We start from the raw sequence: 21250 nt of genomic DNA on the forward strand, positions 1-21250 counted from the left end.
AAACTTCTTTTATCTTTCTTGGCAATTTTTTTGTCTCGATTCATAGAACAAAAAAATGAATCGATCTCTTATTTTTTTGTTCCCATAACAAAAAGAAAATAGAGAAATAAAAAAACAAGTGTTAACATGCAGGCCCTATATGTCCAACGAAATTACAGAATTACCTATCCATGTCTAATCATGAACCAAGTAAGACCCTCACGTGGACCTGGGCTAGCTTTTCCATTGGTTGGTCGGACCCACAAAAAAATAAAAAGCACTTTGAGCCCTTCACGTAATAAACCCGGTAACCCCAGGCCCGGACACAAAAGTAGCAACAAAGATGAGTGATGTGAGTATTCAGATTTAAACAATGCTTAATTATTTAATTTATTATTAATTAATTAATAACAGATCTAATGATCTAAATCTAAAACTAATGTGAATCTTGTGATTTAAGAAGAACAAAAAAACAAAAGGGTAATTTACACATATCACCCTTGATGTTTGTCGAAAGGATATTTTCACACTCCAGTTTTGAAAAATTCTGTGTACCCCTCTGAGGTTTGCAAACGGTAACGAATAAGCCCATTCCGTCAATTCATGACTAACACTGTTATAAATTAAACTTGAACTGACAGAATTGCCCTTCTAAGAAAAACCCAAAAAAAATAAAAAACAAAACAAAACCAGCAACTCATCTTCCCCCAAAGATGGATTCAACATGATCCTGAAAACTTTTTTGCCCAGATCAAGTTTGAAGCCTTCAATCCAGAAAAAGAGGGAGCGGAGCGAAGATGAAGACGACGAAGGGAGGGAAGGGAAAGTCATGAACCCTACCGAGTAGTATTGAATTAATTCTTCAGGTCTTGAAAATTGTAGTAAAACTGAAACCATTTCTGGGCTTGCAGGGTTCGTTGATCCTCTGAAGATATGTTGTGGGTGCCATGTGTGGTGTGGGATGAAGGGAAACGTCAATGGTAGCGAGGTCCATGGTGCTTCTTGTAAAAAAAACCATCAAGCTACATAATCTAGGACGGCGTTCACTACTCTCTCCTCTTTGGTGGACTGACTAACCCACCGTTTCACCTCATTAGACAACCCAACGAGCTGGTTCCAATAATTTAGCATCTCTCATAACTATCTGAACCCTGAAGAACCATACCCATCAATACAAGCTAACCAATTTAGATTAAAGAAGCTACTACAGGCCATGCGACCAGAACCAGAACAGGTTCGGCAGCCAAAATTGCCGTCCGACCAGCGGGAACACATCCAGGTAACTCGTCCGCTGCCGTTGCAACTTGGACACCTGGGCCACTGACTAGCCATCGGCTTCTCCAACACCGATTTCACCAGTACCGCACCTCCTAACACACCGAGCCTTGTTACAAGCTGAGACGCCACGATCGGACTCATTTTCTCTGATCTGTTTCTCGTTCAATCCGTAGAGAGATTTCAGATTTTCTGAGTTCAGTCGAGGATGCAGAAGAGAAGGAGGACGATGAACCATGGTAGGTTGTTCTGCATCCAATGGTTCATCCAATTGCTTTGTACGGGCATCAAAGGAAAGACAGGGAGTGATGGTGAACAAATCAGAGTTTAGGGTTAGGGTTTGAGGGTGAAGCAGAGAGTGATGGTGAAGATGGTGATGATTCGGTTCAGGCAAAGAGGTTGAAGAGGAGTGATTGAGTGGTAAACGTTTTAACGAATCAATGGGACGCTGGGATGGTTGCAACTCATCTTCCCCCAATCAATTTTGGGAAAGAAGATGAGTTGTAGGTTTTGTTTTATATTTTTTTGGGTTCTTCTTAGAAGGGCAATTTTGTCACTTCAAGTCTAATTTTTATCATGAACTGACGGAATGGACTTATTTGTTACTGTTTACTGTTTGCAAACTTATACACAGAATTTTTCAAAACTCGGGGGGGGGGGGGGATATCCTTTCGTCAAACCTCAAGGGTGGTATGTGTAAATTTCCCAAAACAAAAACCATTCTAATCGATCAGAGAAAGTAACTGAACTCACTGACGAATCATCAGTTCATCACTGAAGTGTGACAAACACCTCATTCCTCCGGCAAGAGAAGATCGATAGTTCAATTTGAGAGAGAGAGAGAGAGAGAGAGAGAGAGGCAGATCTTGCATATGTGATTCTGTTTTTTTATTTTTCTATGGAATTAATAAATGATTATAATAGATTATTAGAAATTAAGTCAAGTTAGTGCAAAAGAACAGTGGAAGTAGAGATGAAAGCGGTGGGGAATTATTATTAGGACCCTTAATATTTGGGGTTAACTAAACATTGTGGCTGAAGAGCACAAACACAGAGAGTGCCATTGATCGAAGCAGAGCAGTTCCATCGACCTTAAACTCGCACCAGATTTACAGCTCTGGCGATTGTATTTGCAGACTTGCAGTTCAGTAGTGAAAGCAGTAAATACAACCGAAGTAGCTGGAGAGAAACGAGGCTGTTGGAAATTAGCATTTCTCATTAAATGTTAGCATTTAAATGAGCTTTTTTTCCTTTTTTCTTTTTTTAAATTCCTGACAGCAAGTACCAGTCAAGAATTCAATTCTCTGAAAGAGAGAGTGAGGAACCTAATTCGGAAGAAAAAGCTGATGAAGAGTTATTGATGGAGGACAGATAGAGAGAGAAGGGATGATGGAAGAGTTCCTGGGTGTTTCTTTCTTTGTTCTACTTCGGATCAGCAGCGGCAGAGGAGAAACGAGTGCAGCATCAAAGCTCGACATTTAAGGTAAGAGTTAGAGAGATATAACAGTATACAGAGAAGAAGTATAGGGAGGGAATAGAGACTGCATTTCTGTGTTCATTAAATAAGGAAAAACAATCGAATCCCCATTAAATTCTATGAACAAGTCGAAAATGCAGAGATCATAGTTACCGTCTTTGTTGTTGGATTCATCACATGGTCGTCATTGGTAGACATGGCGGATCGTTGGTGGAGTACAGTAGAGCTACTTGCTCTTGCTCTTATCATCTTACTGTTTCAGTCTGGTTTGGGACAGTTGGAGCCGTTAAAAAATCGGACAGAGCGAGCTGCGCTACTTGACCTCCGCTCTTCGTTAGGGTTGAGGGCCAAAGACTGGCCGAAGAAAGCTGATCCCTGCTTGGTTTGGATCGGTGTCCAATGCCAGAACGGTCATGTCGTTGGAATCAACTTATCGGGGTTGAGGCGTTCTCGCGTTGGCCGTATCAATGCACAGTTCTCAGTCGATGCACTCGCCAATCTCACTCTGTTGGCCTCCTTCAACGGCTCCGGTTTCTTGCTTCCAGGCTCCATTCCCGACTGGTTCGGCGAACGCCTCCACTGGCTGCAAGTGCTTGATCTCCGGTCTTGTTCTGTTATCGGTCCCATCCCTTCTTCTCTGGGAAACTTAACCACTCTCAATTCTCTATATCTCTCTAAGAATAGCCTTACTAGCATAATCCCACCTTCGCTAGGTCAGTTACTGAACCTCTCAGTGTTTGATCTCTCGCAGAATATGCTCACTGGATCTATTCCTTCGTTTTTCTCCGCTCTCACCAATCTCACCTTGCTTGACCTATCTTCAAATTTCCTGTCAGGGCCGATTCCTACCGTCCTTGGGGCCCTGACCGGCCTTAGATTCTTGAATCTTTCCAGCAATAGCCTCTCTGCCGGTATTCCCGCCCAGCTCGGTGACCTTTCTAGCCTGCTTGACCTTGATCTCGGCTCGAATTCCTTGTCCGGGACGTTGCCTCCGGATTTGGGAGGGATGAGGAGTTTGCAGAAGATGTCACTTGGGAAAAATTTTCTTACGGGATCGTTACCGAATGCCTTGTTTTCTGCTCTCGTGCGGTTGCAGTTTGTGGTGTTGAGTCACAACAATTTCTCTGGTGCTCTTCCCGATTCCTTGTGGTCAATGCCCGAGTTGCAATTGCTCGATGTCTCCGGGAATAACTTGACGGGTATTCTTCCTAACCGTAGTTCAAATGCAAATGCCACACTTCCGGTATTCAATGTCTCGGACAATCAGTTTTATGGAACTCTGACTTCCCTTGTTGGAAGTTTCAGTTTAATTGATTTGTCTGATAATTATTTTGAAGGCAGTGTTCCTGTTGATACACTGAGTAATGCTTCTCTTGCCAACAACTGCCTTCAGAATGAATCAAATCAGAGGAGTTCGAAAGACTGCTCATTGTTCTATATGGAAAGAGGCCTGAATTTTGGAGGCTCAAACACAAGCCAGTCTCCCCCTCCCGTACCAGTAGACACCCACAAGAACGGAAATTTAGCACCCATTTTGGGCGGAGTGTTTGGAGGACTTGGTTTTATTGTGCTCTTGGTGTTGGTTTTAGCACTGATCCTATGCAGACGTGGCAATGGCGTTTCAGATCAAAGAGGGATTGAGGTAGGGCCTGTCCCTGCTGGAAGTAGCCCATCTCCTCCTGGAATTGCTATTAACTTTTCAAGTTTGGGAGATGCATATACATATGAGCAGCTTCTCCAGGCCACTAGTGATTTTAATGATTCAAACTTAATTAAAAATGGCCACTCAGGGGACCTCTTCCAAGGTGTCTTGGATGGTGGCATTCCTGTAGTTGTCAAGAGGATCGATGTCAGCTCAATCAAGAAGGAATCATACATGAGGGAGTTGGATTTCTTTAGCAGGGTTTCTCACCCAAGGTTGGTGCCCCTCTTGGGTCACTGTTTGGAGCCGGAGAATGAGAAGTTCCTGGTTTACAAGTACATGCCAAACAAGGACTTGTCTAATTCTTTGTACAGGAAAACCAATTTAGAAGATGACAGTTTACAATCTTTGGATTGGATAAAAAGGCTTAAAATTGCAATTGGAGCTGCTGAGGGTCTATCTTATCTACATCATGAATGTAATCCACCTATTGTTCACAGGTATGCCAAGACTTCCTTTTGCATGATTTTGGTATCTGCCTTTTGTGATTATGCTGTCCCTGTGATTAATCTTTCTTACAATCTGCTTGGTGAGTGAAGCTATGCTCTGCTGTAGTGATATTCTTTAAATTTTAGAATGGCATTAATTATGTTTATTTTGAATACACAATACCCATCAAATCATACAAGTGAATCTCCACTGAGACCCTTAGAATACTGAGTTCATATCATGACCACAATTACATAGTCATAGTGAAACTAGATTGACTCTTGTTATGCACAGAACCTAGTTCCTGACCCAACACATGCCTACTTGTTTGGACAAACTTTTTTGTTTTTCTTTATTTTGGTCAGTGTTGTTGCTGAGGCTGCTTATCATTTCTCATTAAGGTTATGTCATTGCTTTAGGCGACTTTAAGGTTCATGACTAAAAAACATTTTTCTTAAAATGAACACTGTTTTACTGGGTGAGAACATGTAGCCTGTTGATGCAGACAGACTACCTTGGCCCTACCAAACCCGGTCGGGTATCCAGACAAATATGAACTGGATCCAGTTTGAGTTTTTGGATCTAGTAGGATTTTAAGAATTTATTATTTGGGGAAAATGATGTCTTTTTACTTTATTTTATTCTGTTAGCTATGTAGGATATTTGGTTTCCCAATTTTTATTAGTTTCCTTACTTGAATTAGTTCCTAGTTAGAGAGTTGGTCTTTATTTTTAGGAGTCTTTTATTTCTCTTTATATATGATGTAATTCCCCATCGTTGGAGATAGATTGTATAGAATGGAATAGTTGAGTAGCTTGTGTGGCTGTAAGCGTGCATTCTTCTCCCCCCCCCCCCCTTGTCTTCTTATGCGATTTCCCCCCTACAACCCTGATATTCCCTTCTTCTCCTAACTGGCCCTCCACCAATTTGGTGTCAGAGCCGAAGGATCCATTATCCTTTCAATTCATTCTTCTTCTTCCCAGACACCTTTCTTGTTATTGTCCTGCGGTAACAACAGAAAACCCCTTTCATCCTATCTCCCTAACCTTCCCATCTTCTTCCCCACTGTATCAGCAAACCCCCCCAAAAAAAAAAAAAAAAAAACCACGTTAACAGTCCTCTTTCTTTTCCATCTCCCGCAGAGAAAACCCACCCCTCCGTTACACTCCTCCACCCTCCCTTTGACCCCCACAGCATCCCCTTCCTTTTCCACAACTGCAACAACCCCCACTGTGCCTCAATCGAAACCCCTTTCTAGGGTTCAGCCAGCACCCAGAACAAAAAAAAGAGAAAAAAAAGAGAGATAGAGGAAGAGCAGAGAGAGCAAGAGCCAAACATTGAAGCAAGAGTCCGTATCTATAGGATTAGAATATTCTGATTATGTTAACTGAATAAATTTTCAACTTTTATGTTTTTTTATATTATGGAATGGATCAAAGTCTCACTGGAAGAGTAAGAACTCAACGGGACCCTACCTCTCGAATCAGACAAAGAGAGGTAGGGTCTTGTTGAGTTCTTACTTTTACTTTTTCATGTCTATAAACCGACCCATTCAATTACTGATGAAGGGGCAAGAATAGGAAAAGTGATTTCACTATATTTCTGACCAGGAACGGGACCTATCACAAGAATTTCTTCGATACGCTATTATCAATCTGAATGTTGAGAAAAGAATAGAATTAAATTTCAAAAAAATAAAAAATATTGAGATCTATATAAAGACTTGTGTTGGATTGGCACTACATATATAATCTATATAGAAACAAAAATGTGAATTGGAATAAATAAGGAAGAAATAAGAAAGAATCTTGAGTTTATTCAATAATTCAATATCAATAAAGGTACAATAAGCAAGCTCGACCTTGTTTGTTGCTTTGTTGGTGGAGTCCCAAACCTATAGGACACGGTCAGCGAGAATTAGTTATTGGGGACAGACAGACGGGTAAAACGACAGTAGCCACAGATACTATTTTCAATCAAAAAGGGCAAAATGTAAAGTGTTTATGTAGCTGTTGGTCAAAAAGCATCTTCTGTGGCTTAGGTAGTGACTACTTTCCAGGAAAGGGGGGGCGATGGAATACACTATTGTGGTGGCCGAAACAGCAGACTCACCTGCTACATTACAATACCTAGCTCCTTATACAGGAGCCGCTCTAGCCGAATATTTTATGTAGCAGGAACGATACACTTCAATCATTTATGATGATCCCTCCAAACAAGCATAAGTTTATCGCCAAATGTCTCTTCTATTATGAAGACCGCCCGATCACGAAGCTTGTCCAAGAGATGTTTTTTATTTGCATTTACACCTTTTGGAAAGAACCACTACATTAATCAGTCAAAGAGAGATTCAACAACTAAAAGAAAGATCGATTTTTTGGGATCCTTCCTTGCTTCAAATGGAACGAACAGAGATAGAATCAGACCGATTCCTGAAGAAGCAATACTAATCCTTATCGGGAAGGAGATCGGAAAGCTATCATGTCCTATCATGAAATACTTATCTTGACAAGCTAGTTTCTACATGATAAAATATCTATCACAAATGCAAGGGCTATAGCTCAGTTAGGTAGAGCACCTCGTTTGCACACTCACCAATATTTTTCAAGGGAATCCATCAATGCCCCCTTCCTTAGTGAGATTATATGAGGAAATGTCTGAACCAAAATATGTCATTGCTATGGGAGCCTGTACTACTACGAGAGAGATGTTCAGTACCGATTCTTATAGTACTGTTCAGGGAGTCGATAAGCTTATTCCTGTGGATGTCTATTTGCCGGGCTGAACCTCTCAGTAGGATTTGAACCTAGATGAAGTTCTGATCATCTATTAGAGAAAAAAGAACGAATTGATCTTGTAGGATTCCCAAGATTGTTCATCTTCGATTTCTTCCGGAAGTAGATGATTGTTCATCTGCTTCTCAACATTAGCCAGATTAGTCATTAGTCAACATTTATATGTTTCAATGCCACAACGAGATCTTATTTGTAACAAGTAGTTTTGTTCGTTGGTTAATTGGTCATATTTTATTCATGAAATGGGTTGGATTGGTATTAATCTGGATCCGCCAAAATCATTTTATTAGATCTATACTTATTTGATCTAAGAAGGACCTTGTGTCAGAATTGAGAAATTCTATGGCTCGAATCTTTAGTATTCTCTTATTTATCACTTGTATCTACTATTTAGGCAGAATGCCATCACCTATTGTCACTAAGAAACTGAAAGAAACCTCAGAAATGGAAGAAAGGGGGCAAAGTGAGGAAGAAACAGATGTAGAAATAGAAAGAACTGAAGCTTCCTGCAGCGAGTCGTCCTCCCTCCTCCTTCAAAGTCGCTGGTCGCCTGGATTTTCTCCTTCAAAGTCAAGCGTACACGTCCTCCTTCAAAGTTGCGCATACGATTCCTCCTTCGAAGTCGTTTCACCATCTGCTGCTGGTTTCCCTCTTTGGAGTAGCAGACTCAAAGTAGGAGACTACAATCACTAAACTCCAAAACCCACGACTTCTTTTTTTTCACCCTTATTTTCCTATTATACCCCTATCTTTTAAGTCTTATCTCTTTTATAACATATTTTCTCTATTTCCAGAACTATCCCCCCTCTCCCACTTATTTGTTAGTTACTTCTTATTCTTTTTTTATCTTTCCAGAATTGCCCCCTCCCTTTTATTCTTATTCTATTTTGTCTTTCTTTTATTTTCTTCCAAGTTTATCCCTTCCCACCAGTATGTTACACTAGCCTTCTTTTCTTCTCTTTAGTTTGCAGTCCAATAAATTACAATTCTGCCATCGTCATCGTAAACCCACTACATCATGGAGGTTGATCGATACAATTTACTCATTTCGATTAGAGATGGGTTCCGTAAATTGCAAACAGAACTTTTTAATTTGAAGACAGGTTTTCGGGAGCTTGCCGAAAGTAATAACACCTTCTATGTTAAGGTGTAAAGTATGATCCAATCGTCAGAAGGCGGATCAGATGTGGAAGAAAATGTAGACAACAAAAGCGACGATCAAACTGAAGTACATAGTCCGATCAAGTTTGCAATTGAAGAATTGATCGATGGTCCGATTTCAGTTGTGAAACCCCACGATCAGATTCCCTTTGAAGAGACGTAGTTTGCTAACGACAATCAGACGATTGCGATGGTTGATCATGAGATGCGCTGGATTATTGCCCCATCAAAGCCAGTGTTTATGGATGCCAATCGAATGGTGCTGATTCTCTCATTTTACAAAACTTGTGGGCGAGTTTTTCTCAACACCGGGGGAACTGATGCAGATACACTACCTTGAACTGACCCAAACACAGTTAGGTATCCAGACGAAGATGAACCGGGTCCAATTTGAGTTTTTGGATCTCCTAAGATTTTAGGAATTTATGTTATTTGGGGAAATAATTTTTTTTTTACTTTTATTTTATTCTATTAGCTATGTAGGACATTTGGTTTCTCAATTATTCTTAGTTTCCTAGTTAGAGAGTTAGTCTTTATTTTTAGGAGTCTTTTATTTCTCTTTATATATGATGTAATTCCCCATCGTTGGAGATAGATTGAATAGAATGGAATAGTTGAGTTATGGTTTGAGTAGCCTGTGGCTGTGCATGTGCACTCTTCTTCCCCCCCTTTTTCTTGTTATGCGTTTTCCCCCCTGCAACTCTGATATTCCCTTCTTCTCCTAACCGGCCCTCCACCACCTGCTTGGAGTTCTTTTATATTTAGGCCTGAAACCCCTGTTATTTCCCTTTAAACTGTGCATAGGAGTAGAATATAGCTTTTTTTTAAAGGACTGCGAATGCCCATAGATTAAGGCCATTTTACACTTTCATTTGAGTATGCAGCTTCTATACCTACAGTTGGATAAATGCTATGAATTTTGGTTTTCCTCTGAGATAATGTTTACCTTATACCTTATCACTGTATTTTTATTAGATCTCTCCAGCAAGACAAACTTTTACCTTTTATAACGTGCTGATGATGCAATTAAGGTGGCTATGAGCCACATCAGAATTGTAGCTATGTATTGCCTTGGCTAATGAATTAGAAGTTCCTGTACATAGGGCTGTACAGTCATGAATTGTTATTAACTTAAAAGTACAATCTTTCTAAGAATGCTGTAGCGAAAATAGGCTAAAAGGCTCAGATTTGGACAACTTGGTAATAGAAATTGCTGTAGCTTAGAAATGGATGAAGATATTTCTTAGTCAAACTCTGGAGGAGCAAGGCGTGGGAGTCACTTGTACAATCTTGTTAACTTATATTGAGATGCTAGTCCATATTTCAAAAGGATGACCAGTGATACATTTAATTTATTATTTTGTGTTAGAAGAAGAGAAGAACAATCCTTTAGGCTGTAATGCTTGAATAATCAATTAGATCAGCCAAGCTTCTATTTATAAAGAAAGCTTCAAAGGGAAAATTACACTGCTACCCCTACTCTAACTGACTCTACTATTTAGGGTCATTAGAGAGGGAAAAAAGTAAACATAACAAAAGAGGGAATTACATAGTAAAATCCCATGTATACCCCCATGGTATACACCATACAATTCAACTCTCCCCCCTCAAGTTGGAGCATAGATATCAATCATGCCCAACTTGGATACAAAAGGATGAAACAACTCCCGCTCAACCCCTTAGTGAACACATCAACAAGTTGATCTTCAGACTTCACGAAGGGAACACACACTCTCAAGCTTTCTTTAATAAAATGTTTGTCGATCTCCACATGTTGAGTACGATCATGCTGAACTGGGTTGTGAGCTATGCTAATTGCAGCCTTGTTGTCACAGTATAGCATCATTGGAAGAGAAGTAGGAACACCAATGTTTTGAAGTAATCCTCGAAGCCATAGCAACTCACAAATGCCTTAGGCCATTGCACGAAATTCTGCTTTGGCACTTGATCTAGCCACCACATTTTCCTTCTTGCTGCGCCATGTAACTAGGTTGCCTCCAACAAAGGTGCAATACCCTGTAACAGACTTATGGTCTGAAGTGCCACCCCAATTAGCATTTGTATAGGCTTCAACCCTTAAGTGATCATGTGAAGATAAGAGAATTCCCTTTCATGGGGCCGCTTTCAAGTAGCGAAGAATGCGAAGGGATAACCTATATATGAGTGGAATAGGGATCATGCATGAACTGGCTTACTAGACTCATAGCAAAGGCAATGCCGGGTCGTGTGTGGGATAAGCAGATCAATTTTCCCACCAACCTCTGATAGCGACCTTTGTCTACTGGTTCCCCATCGCATTCCTTCAGCCTGGTGTTACCTTTTAGTGGAGTTTCACTTGGATGACAACCTAGCAGCCTTGTCTCTAATAAAAGGTCTAGGATGTATTTCCTCTGGGAAAGATAGATGCCTTTTGAAGATCTGGAAATTTCAATCCCAAGAAAATACCTTAGCTTTCCTAGATCTTTGATCTCAAACTTACGTCCGAGAAACTCCTTAAGATGATTCATCTCCTCACAGTCATTTCCAGTTACAACTCACAACTATATCATCTACATATACAATAGGGATTGTGACCCTGTCACCATGATGCTTGATGAACTAAGTATGATCAACATTGCTCTATTTGAACCCCATAGAGGTCATGGCCTTGTGAAATCTGCCAAACCAAACTCTAGGAGACTGTTTGAAGCCATATAGAGCATGCTTCAACTTGCAAACTTGACCACTGGTTGTGTTAGATGAAAAACCAAGAGGAACTTCCATGTGTATTTCCTCATCAAGCTCTCCATGAAGGAAAACATTTTTCACATCAAGTTGCTGTAGATCCCATCCTAGATTCACAGTACATGATAGCAACACTCTAACTGTATTCAGCTTGGCAACTGGGGCAAAGGTCTCCTGGTAATCAATCCCATAGGTTTGAGTGAACCCTTTAGCCACAAGTCCTGCCTTATATCTGTCCACACTGCCATCAACTTTCTACTTGACCATAAACACCCACTTGTACCCAACTGGTTTCTTTCCTGGAGGAAGAGCTACGATGTCCCATGTGTTGTTTTTCTTTAAGGCATTCATTTCTTCTACCATGGTTGCTTTCCACTTTGAATCTGCAAGAGCCTCCTGCCAAGTGTGTGGAATGCCAACAGAAGAAAGAGAAGAAACAAATGTATGATGGGAAGTAGATAATGAACCATAAGAAACAACATGAGATATGGGGTGTTGAGTGCAAGACCTAGTGCTTTTACAATGAGCAATAGGTAAATCAAGATCAAGAGAAGGTTGAAGAGAAGGTTGAGAAGAAGAGGGATTACCAGTTGAGCTCGGTGGTTCTGGCTCAGGGAGCTCCAATTGAACAGGTTCAGGTGTTGTTGTGGTAGTGATCTCAACTTGCTTGTTCTTTGACCGCTTTCGAGAAAAGGTTTTGAGGTTGGGACCATCTATCAACTTCTTTTTCACCTGAGAAGTAGGCTCCCCTTGTGTTGTAATCTCAATGTCCACAACATTGATAGGGAGAAAGGGTTCCTGAACAGCCACATCTTCACTAGTACTCTCCCCCTGAAGACGAGGAGTGGAATAGTAGGAAACTAACTCATGAAAGATAACATCCATACTCACCATAGTACGGCGAGTTGGAGGAAAACAACACTTATAACCCTTCTGTGTTGGAGAATACCCAAAGAAAATACACCGCAGCCCACGGGGTTCAAACTTGCCTGGGGAATGTGTGTCACGGACATAACAGACACAACCAAAAGTGCGGGAGGGGAACAATTAAAGAGGAAGACCCCTCCAATATCTCAATAGGAGATCGAACACCTAAAAAACGAGTAGGCATGCGGTTGATGAGATAAGCAGCAGTAAGGACAACATTACTCCAGTATTGGGAAGAAACATGATGAGCAAACATGAGAGCACGAGATACTTCCAAGAGGTGGCAGTTCTTTCTTTTGGCCACCCTGTTTTGGGCAGGGGTGTTAACACAGCTGGTTTGGTGAACAATGCCATGATCAACTAGGTATTGTTGGAATTGGCCTTCAGTGTACTCAGTACCATAATCACTCCTAAGAATTTTTATGGTAGCCTGGTACTGGGTCTGAACCATTTTATGAAATTGCTGAAAACAACGAAATACTTCGCTCTTATGAAGGCCTTTGCATACAAACCTAATATCTGCCATGTGGCAGATCAGGTGGTAATGTAAGGCCCAGGACTGCTGCTCACATGCTGACCACATGGTGAAATGGCTTAAAGAAAGTCAAGCTTTTGGAATATTGGTTGAAAATGTGGCTGAGAATAGAAGAAAAAAACGCCAATAAATCAGGTTTATGATTTTAGTTGGCTCTGGAATTTGGTACATGGCCAACCCATACTCAACCCTATCTATCCATTGGTTGAAAGTTAATACTTAATACTACCACATCACATTTCCACGTGGATAAAATCTAGGTGGTCCATGCAAAATATTCTTTGCTTTAATATAATTACTAGTACTACTTGAGGAAAGGCACCATGTCTAGGAACCCATACACAGAGAACTTTGTTGTGCAAAAAGGGGTTATGAGAAGAACATTTTGTGTAGCTGAACTGGGGTCCCCTCTGATGCAGTTAACGTAGGAGGTAGGGATTTTCTTTGTTGAGTTATTTTTGTAATTTTTAATTAGTTTGATAATGTTAGTTGTCGTATGAGTCAGTAGGAGTTTGAGTCAAACTCCAAGCCTATTTTCAGTTTTCTGTTTTAGACTCCAATGAGGAGACTTTAGTTTCTTCTTTAAATACATCTTGTAATCAACAAAAGAGGAGATTAGATTTTGGAATTAGGAGTTTTTTTTTAGTTTAAAGCGTCGGCTGCCAAGAGCTGTGCATCCCTCGCCCTTCTCTTCTGATCTCCTCTCTCTCTCATCTCAGTTTATTTACAGAATTGCCATTATTCTTCAAAATTTGGCTACTGCGCACAGCTCTTGGCAGCCAATGCTTTAAACTAAAAAAAAACTCCTAATTCCAAAATCCAATCTCCTCTTTTGTTGATTACAAGATGTAATCCTCTGCAGATGTTAATATTGGCTTTTCTTTGGGCATTTTGGAAGAAATAAATTCCAAGGGTTTTGAGGGCCCCCATGCATCCATATAGAGTACCATTGACCTGATATCTTTGGTTTTTTTTTTGGAGGCATTTCTTCAGAATCCATTTGCTAGGTCTGATCTTTATGTCTGAATATTGTTCATATTTTTCAACTCATGAGTCAAATGCGGTGTACCTCCATTTTGGGAGCTTCTGCTAACCTGGGGTATTAGAAGAGTTTCTTTACAAAAGCTCCAATTTGGGAGCTTTTGGGAGATTATTTTGCCTTGGCTTCAGTCTTTCCATGATCCATGATAGCTCTCAATTACTTAACTGATGAACTAGTAGTGGTATTACTAGTCCTGGTTTGCATTTTTGGGACTTGTTTGCTGGTGTTTGATTGATTATATAGTTTTGCTTTCACCCTTTGTAGTCAGTTATTTTGAGGTAGTGCCTTTTTTTGTATTCTCTTTTTCCATTTTTGGTGAGGTGTCCTTTTTGTTCATTTACCTGTCAATGCTTCTCTGAGGTTTTACCATGCTTTTGATAAAGAGAAAGGAAAATGTCAGCTTGCTAATGCTATTTTAATAACTGTTGCACTTTATAGCTCAAATGGTTAAAATGATTTTTATTAGCTTTCTGTACAATTCCATGCTCTGGTGCTTATAGCATGCTCTGTCGCACTTTATAGCTCAAATGGTTAAAATGATTTTATTAGCTTTCTGTACAATTCCATGCTGTGGTGCTTGTACTGAAGGTTTTTTCTTATTTTCTTGTACTCAAATGGTTAAAATGATTTTTATTAGCTTTCTGTACAATTCCGTGCTCTGGTGCTTGTATTGAAGGTTTTTTCTTATTTGGTTATTGAAGGGATGTTCAAGCAAGCAGTATCCTTCTTGATGATAAATTTGAAGTGCGGCTTGGAAGCTTGAGTGAGGTTTGCAATCAAGAAGGAGATACTCACCAAAACGTGATCACAAGGTTGCTACGATTGCCACAGTAAGTCTTTTTATTGTTATTTGTGTTTGGCCTGCCATTTTTATACTATGAATATGTCAAAACCTTGTATATATATATATATATATATATGGAAAAAGATTGCTACACTGCCCTTGTACAGATTCCTTTATACCCTCACATAATAAGCAATGGGACCCACACAGTCATTTCTCTCTCTTATTCTAACCATGTCGGCCCCATATGGATGATACCATTTTCCAACCTAATGCAGTAGCACTTGACTGGTTGGACCAGCATGACCGAGTTTGGAAACTCAAACCTAGACTGAACCGGTGCAACCCAGGTTTTTGGTCCACTAAGGGTTGGAAGTAGTTTGTTTAATAGTTTTTTTTTCTTTTTAATTGCAAGGTAGGTTATGTAGGAATATGCTAGTTGTCTATTTTGAACCCTATTTTAGTTTCAGAGTTGGATTAGGATTGTTTTGCTTTTCTTTATTTATACATATACATTGTAACCAACATAGAAACACACAGAGATTTGAATACGGAACATTGTTGGTTGCCTAATTATGAGTGTGTGATTGTGTGTTTTCCTCTCTCCCTGCAAGGCTTCTTCTCAAAATTCTTCCCTCCTAACCAGCCCTCCACCACAACCCCTCATTGGTTGTAGTGTGCGGATTCCTTCATACACTGCCCTTGTAGGAAACCCTCTCCATATATATATATATATGGAAAATGTTCTCTGTGAGACACAGTAGGGGCGAAATGACCGCCCCGCCCCCGAGATGCCAGTGCGCATGCTCTCATTGGCTGCCGTGCGCACATGGCCCCTGTGCTCCCCCATGTATATATATGGGTAAAGAACGCTGCCAGGCTTATGCATACGTTAGCGCCTCTCTCTCCTTCCTCCTATGGAATTACATATCTACCCCTTATTGTGGGAGGAGAGAAATAGACACAGGGAGGCACTACCGTACGCTACGCAGTCGGACAAGGAACTCAATCCCATATATATAATTTTTTTTTTCTATTTCAATATGTTGAGTTACATTTAAGTTTTGCTTTTGCCTTCCCCTTATCTTGTGGTTTGCACAAGGAAGGAAGGGAGAAGAGAGAGATGAGATGGATTTCCGTATTTTGTTCTCAATGCCCATCCTGATCTTATGTTTCTGTGAAAAGATCCAAAGAAAAGAAAGGGATGGTAAAAAAAGAAATAAGAAGGCAGATGGAGAGGAATGGAAAAATGCTATTGAAATATGTTTACATTGGTATATATATCACTTCTTGAGAAAACTCCAAACCAGCTGTCAGACTGCCCCACCAAATCAGGCCTGGGCTCAACTTGATGATTAGCCCTGGGTTCATTGATTGTGGAAAGACAACAACAACAACAACTCAGCCTTATCCCAACTAAATGGGGTCGGCTACATGGATCCTTGCAACACAAAGTAGGGAAAACTGAGGTCCACACAAAGGGAAAAGAAAGTAAGAGGACTGAAAAATAAAATGAAGAATTGAGAGAAGAGTAGTGAGAAATGGGAAATGTAAGTAACAGGAAAGAGGTACAGCCCAGGAAGTTAGGAAAATCTCGGCTACATGGTGTCAGTAACATGGATCCTTGCCGTCCAAACTCCAATAGGCTCTATCCGAGGTCATACTAGGCACAAGACCCAGGCAATGCATGTCATTCCTCACAACCTCTCCTATGGTCATTTTAGGCCTGCCCTAGCTCTTTTAGCTCCTTCAATCGGGATCAAATCACTTCTCTTTACTCCGTTGAACATGGTCATACCACCTCAGGTGACATTTTCTGAGCTTGTCATTGATCGGGGCAACTCCCAAATCAGCTCTAATACGATCATTCCTCACTTTATCCTTCCTAGTTTTGTCACTCATCCATCATGACTGTGGAAAGACAATTTATATAAAAGACAGATCTTGATAGGAAGCAATATTAAGAATAGTCTCTAGGAAGTAGGATGCAACATTAGAAATAGTGTCTGTTGTGTGTTACATGCACTGAAATAAAAGTACTACTGATATTGTATAAACACAGAATGTCTAGCAAGTATATATAGGAGAAAATGAATTTGTATTTGGTCTTCAAGCATGTTCATTGCTCAGTGACTTGGACATGTGGATGATTCAGTTGCGTGTGATAGCAATGATATGGATGTTTAGACCTAATGTTTGTTACGATTTCCTGTAATGTTTCTATTAGTTGTAATGATTGTTTTTAAAGTGATAGGTTTATACCTGATCACCGAAGGCAAGAGGGGCAGATAATGTCAAGGCCTGATTTAAGTGAGGTGCTTCTTTTCCAAAAAGAATTGAGGAAAAAAAAATAGTAACACGTGGGACATATCAAGACCTTTTTTAAGTCCATTAACTGTGATTCGTAGTTTGTCAGCTACGGTTCTCCCCAACTATATTATCAATAGATAAAAGAGAAAAAGAAAATGTGTGTCAAAATAGCCTTTCCACAATTTCCTTACATGCTCAAACTAAGAAAAAATACCACATCTGAGCCTCCCCCCCCCCCTCCGGGGCGCTTTTGATAAATAAATAGATTACCAGAATAGGTAAACTCCAAGGTGGCTGAACTATACCTTAGTTGGCCCAATAGGGCCGATACAAGAAACCACAGAACAAGGCTATTGTCTAAACAAAAGATAATGAAGATATGTAGTGATCTGACATCAGCCAAGAAATCTGTCGATGTATTTGCAAGTCAAAAACAGTGGCTGTTGTGATATTAATTGATTTTAGGCCTCTATTTTTACTGGGTTTTGATTGTAATGGCTCCCCAAATATGAGCCCCAAAGGAGGAGAGCTCTATTATATATCCCACTTTTTTTTTTTTGGTAAATATTATATATCCCAAATATGAGCTCCAAAGGAAGCACAGATAGAAACCACAAGCATGTTAACAAACACAAAGACCACACCTATAAAGATTTATTTTTTCTGGTGATTGCTTAGGCACACACATAATTTAAACTCAAAGGTGACTGCTTGATTGAAGTTGTGAACTTGGGTAGCTAGCACCCTAGGGGTGCACCTTGTTTCAAATCTTGCTCCTGGCACACCTTTGACAATATTGTGACATATTTATTTCTTTTACTTGATGATGTATACCTTGCTGCTTTACTACATGTTTATCTTTCTTTTATATATTTTTCTTTTTTCCCCCTTATGATATTCTTGTTTCCATGATGTGCAGGAACTCTGAACAAGGCCTTTCTGGTAAGTATTTTTTGCTTGCTTCTGTCATCATCTCCTGATATTTTTCCGTAATCTGCCGATTTGTTTTAAGATTAATCATATGATGCTCATAGGTCTCATCAAGTATAACAGACCTATTACTCTGCACATGTTCATGTTAACTGTCAAGCATATGGTTTTCTTATTGGACTTTCCCTTGCATATTGTGTGGCCCAAAAAATTATCTTCCTTCAAAATTCCATCTTCTGATGTCCAACCAATTTCGTGGTCCAGACAATCTGTACTATAGGATAGGTAAGGTGCACTAAAGAGGTAGCTCAACCCATAGATGACAAACCGCCTCTTTCGTGGCTTAACCAAAAGTAGAGTATCCATTGTCACCCAAAAGGATCATTATCAATTTGAGAAAGAATAAGAATCAAGTAAATAAGGTTTTGTTTGGTTGTAATATGGATAGGAAACAAAAACAATTGTAGGAGAAGAAAACAGGTGGAAAAGAAAATGAACTTTCTGATTTGTTGGTGTGCAAGAAAACTAGAAGGAGAATTGATAGAAAAATAACTCCCTTTTCATTTTATTGTGGTTGAAAATTAGATTAACATGGACTAGTGCTGTTGTTGCCATGGACTTGGATCCTATCCAGTTGTTTCTTCCTGTATTTTTTAAATAACTGATTGTGGACCTATAATAGGGTGGGAAAAAGCATCTAAGTATGTTTAGGTTTAATGTTTTTGATATACTAATGAGAGACTCTTTCCTAACCTCTCCCAGCAGCTACCCACTAGCTACAAGGAAAGATGATTGCTGAGGATGAGAAGATCCTCGTTCTGTAGCCATTGCTCCTATAATTAATTGTTACAGACAATGGAACCAAACCCAATGAAATCTTATGGGGGGAAAATTTGCAATGTCGGGAAAGAATAAGTTGCGAAAATAGTGTGTTTCATGGTTTATGTTTCTAATTGATTGAATGGATTGGAAATCAATTTTTTACCAGAAAATTCACTTTCTTCTGGTGTTCCCATGAACTCTGTACACTTCTGGCCTACCAGATAACCTGAAGAGAAAAAGCAAAAGACTATATTAGTTGTTATTTCTTAAGAGTAAATCCAGTTGGTTGGAGGAGTGCGTCCTTTTTGTTTTTGAGGATGGCAGCTCCAGTGTTCTAAGAGTAAATCCTGTCTTTTAATTGTTCTATTTCATGGATTTGGTACCATCCTATTAGTGCAGTCACCAAATTGTATTACCTGGGCTATCACAAAATGGGCCATGAAAGAAACTGTGTCAATAATATTCTTTGACTGTCCATCCATGTGGAAACTGGACAGTTGAAAAAGGTGTGTCAGTGTGATAAATGCCTGCAAATATATTAGAGGTTAGCATCCCTGTGGTTGCCATGTTAATGATCTTGGGCCAAAAAGTTGCAAACTGAGTAATCCTGATCATTTAAAAAAAAATTCTTAGCATAGTTGTCAAGACGCATCCTCGCCTAGGCGTCCAGGCACCTTGGATGCCTAGGTGGGCGCCTTGGTGTCACCTTGCGTCCAGGCCCCCTTCAACGCTTTGGGTCGCCTAGGCGCCGTGACAACCATGATTCTAAGGCATCTGAATGGTCACCCAATCACTTGTGCACTTTCGTGTTTAAGTTCTATACCTTAACTTTTTTTTTGCCTTACCTTTTGACTCTTGACTGACTATGTTGCATCTTTCCACTCGTACAAAGCATATTGTTTTTTTTTTTCAAGTGGAATATAATTAAAAACAAAAAATGGAAGATAGTTTTGCCAATGCAAACCGAGAGGAGTAAGTTGGTTGGAGGAGGGTGGAGAAAAGGTGCAGAAATAACGGACCAAAATGTATTTTCCTCGTTTGGTGGATTGCTAGGTACCTGCTATTGATTACACTTTCCTATGTTCATGGGTGGGCCATTTTGATGATATAGCATGGGACAAGGACCTTGTTCCTTCGTTTCTGCATTTTCAACACTCCTGTTTGATGTCTGATACTCTGCATTTGGCCGGACTTCGGACCACTAAGAACTTTTAGACAATTCTGTGTACTCCTCTTTAACTATTTAAACTTCTTGTTTAATAGTTTTTATTATTGCTTATACCTTTTATTTCCTTTATTTTGAACATTCAGGTTCACCATCTGCAACTTGGGCTTCTGATGTCTATTGTTTTGGGAAGGTCTTACTTGAGCTAGTAACAGGGAAGCTGGGCATCAGTGCATCTGATGATGCCTCTATGAAGGAGTGGCTGGAGCAAACACTGCCTTATATCAGTGTACATGAGAAGGAACTGGTAACAAAGATTGTGGATCCATCTCTCATTGTAGATGATGACCTGCTGGAGGAGGTATGGGCAATGGCTATTGTGGCAATGTCATGCCTTAACCCCAAGCCATCCAAGCGCCCACTTATGAGGCATATTCTTAAAGCATTGGAAAACCCATTGAAAGTGGTGAGGGAAGAGAACTCTAACTCTGCACGATTGAGGACAACTTCATCCAGGGGATCCTGGAATGCATCTCTTTTTGGTAGTTGGCGTCACAGCTCATCGGACATTACGGTCATTCCAAGTGCCAGCAGAGAAGGAGGTAATGTTCGAAGACAGTCCGGGACAGCAGGTTCCAATGGGAGTGGGCAAGGTAGTGGATGTGATCTCTCATCTTCCCACAAGAGACTCTCTAAAGAGATTTTCCCTGAACCAGATGATGTTAGGAATGTAGAGAGGCCAGATGAAGACTAGCATAAATGGGTTTTCTGATTCTTTGTTAATAATACTGCAGCAGGCTCCCCATTTGAGTGTCTGCTCATTTTATCCCACCACCCACATTCTTAGGTTTCTCAATGGGAGGATCCTCTGTAGCAATTCTTTTCCTTCAACAGTGTGATGCTACTGCAGAAGCCCCAAGGGGCAGTATCCAGGAGAACTGTCGGCAAAGGATAGAGAAACAATGATTTTGAAGGCAGTGGCACTGGGTTTTGTAATTGTGGTGGCACATTGAAGGCGAGAGAAAGACAGATGCAGCTGCCTGATTCATATTGTTGGAAAGCTAAAATATTTGTGAAAGCAAGCTGCAATTTTTATCTTGTAATTGATCCTTTTCTTTGGTTTTCTCTTTTCCCTGCATTATGAGTATATGACTTATATTTATGCATAATGGTCAACACCAAAATGAAGATAT

The 21250-nt window shown here is 40.1% G+C and overlaps 2 protein-coding genes across 2 annotated transcripts in view; one reads left to right on the forward strand and one right to left on the reverse strand.

Annotated features, from left to right (window-relative positions):
- The window catches only part of LOC122661366 (glycine-rich RNA-binding protein GRP1A-like), a 28242-nt gene extending 20122 nt beyond the window's left edge, over positions 1 to 8120 (reverse strand). Inside the window, exon 1 of the mRNA XM_043856737.1 lies at positions 8081 to 8120. The gene's annotated coding sequence lies outside the window, so the exon portion shown is untranslated. The remainder of the gene's footprint in view (positions 1 to 8080) is intronic.
- Positions 2844 to 21160, forward strand: LOC122661365 (probable LRR receptor-like serine/threonine-protein kinase At2g16250). The gene is made up of 4 exons (XM_043856736.1): positions 2844 to 4873; positions 14748 to 14876; positions 18060 to 18082; positions 20204 to 21160. The coding sequence occupies exons 1-4, from the start codon at positions 2928 to 2930 to the stop codon at positions 20809 to 20811; spliced, it is 2706 nt and encodes a 901-aa protein (XP_043712671.1). The 5' UTR covers positions 2844 to 2927; the 3' UTR covers positions 20812 to 21160.
- The last annotated feature ends 90 nt before the right edge of the window (positions 21161 to 21250 follow it).

Source organism: Telopea speciosissima, chromosome 5, assembly GCF_018873765.1.
Source record: "Telopea speciosissima isolate NSW1024214 ecotype Mountain lineage chromosome 5, Tspe_v1, whole genome shotgun sequence".
Classification (NCBI taxonomy): domain Eukaryota; kingdom Viridiplantae; phylum Streptophyta; class Magnoliopsida; order Proteales; family Proteaceae; genus Telopea; species Telopea speciosissima.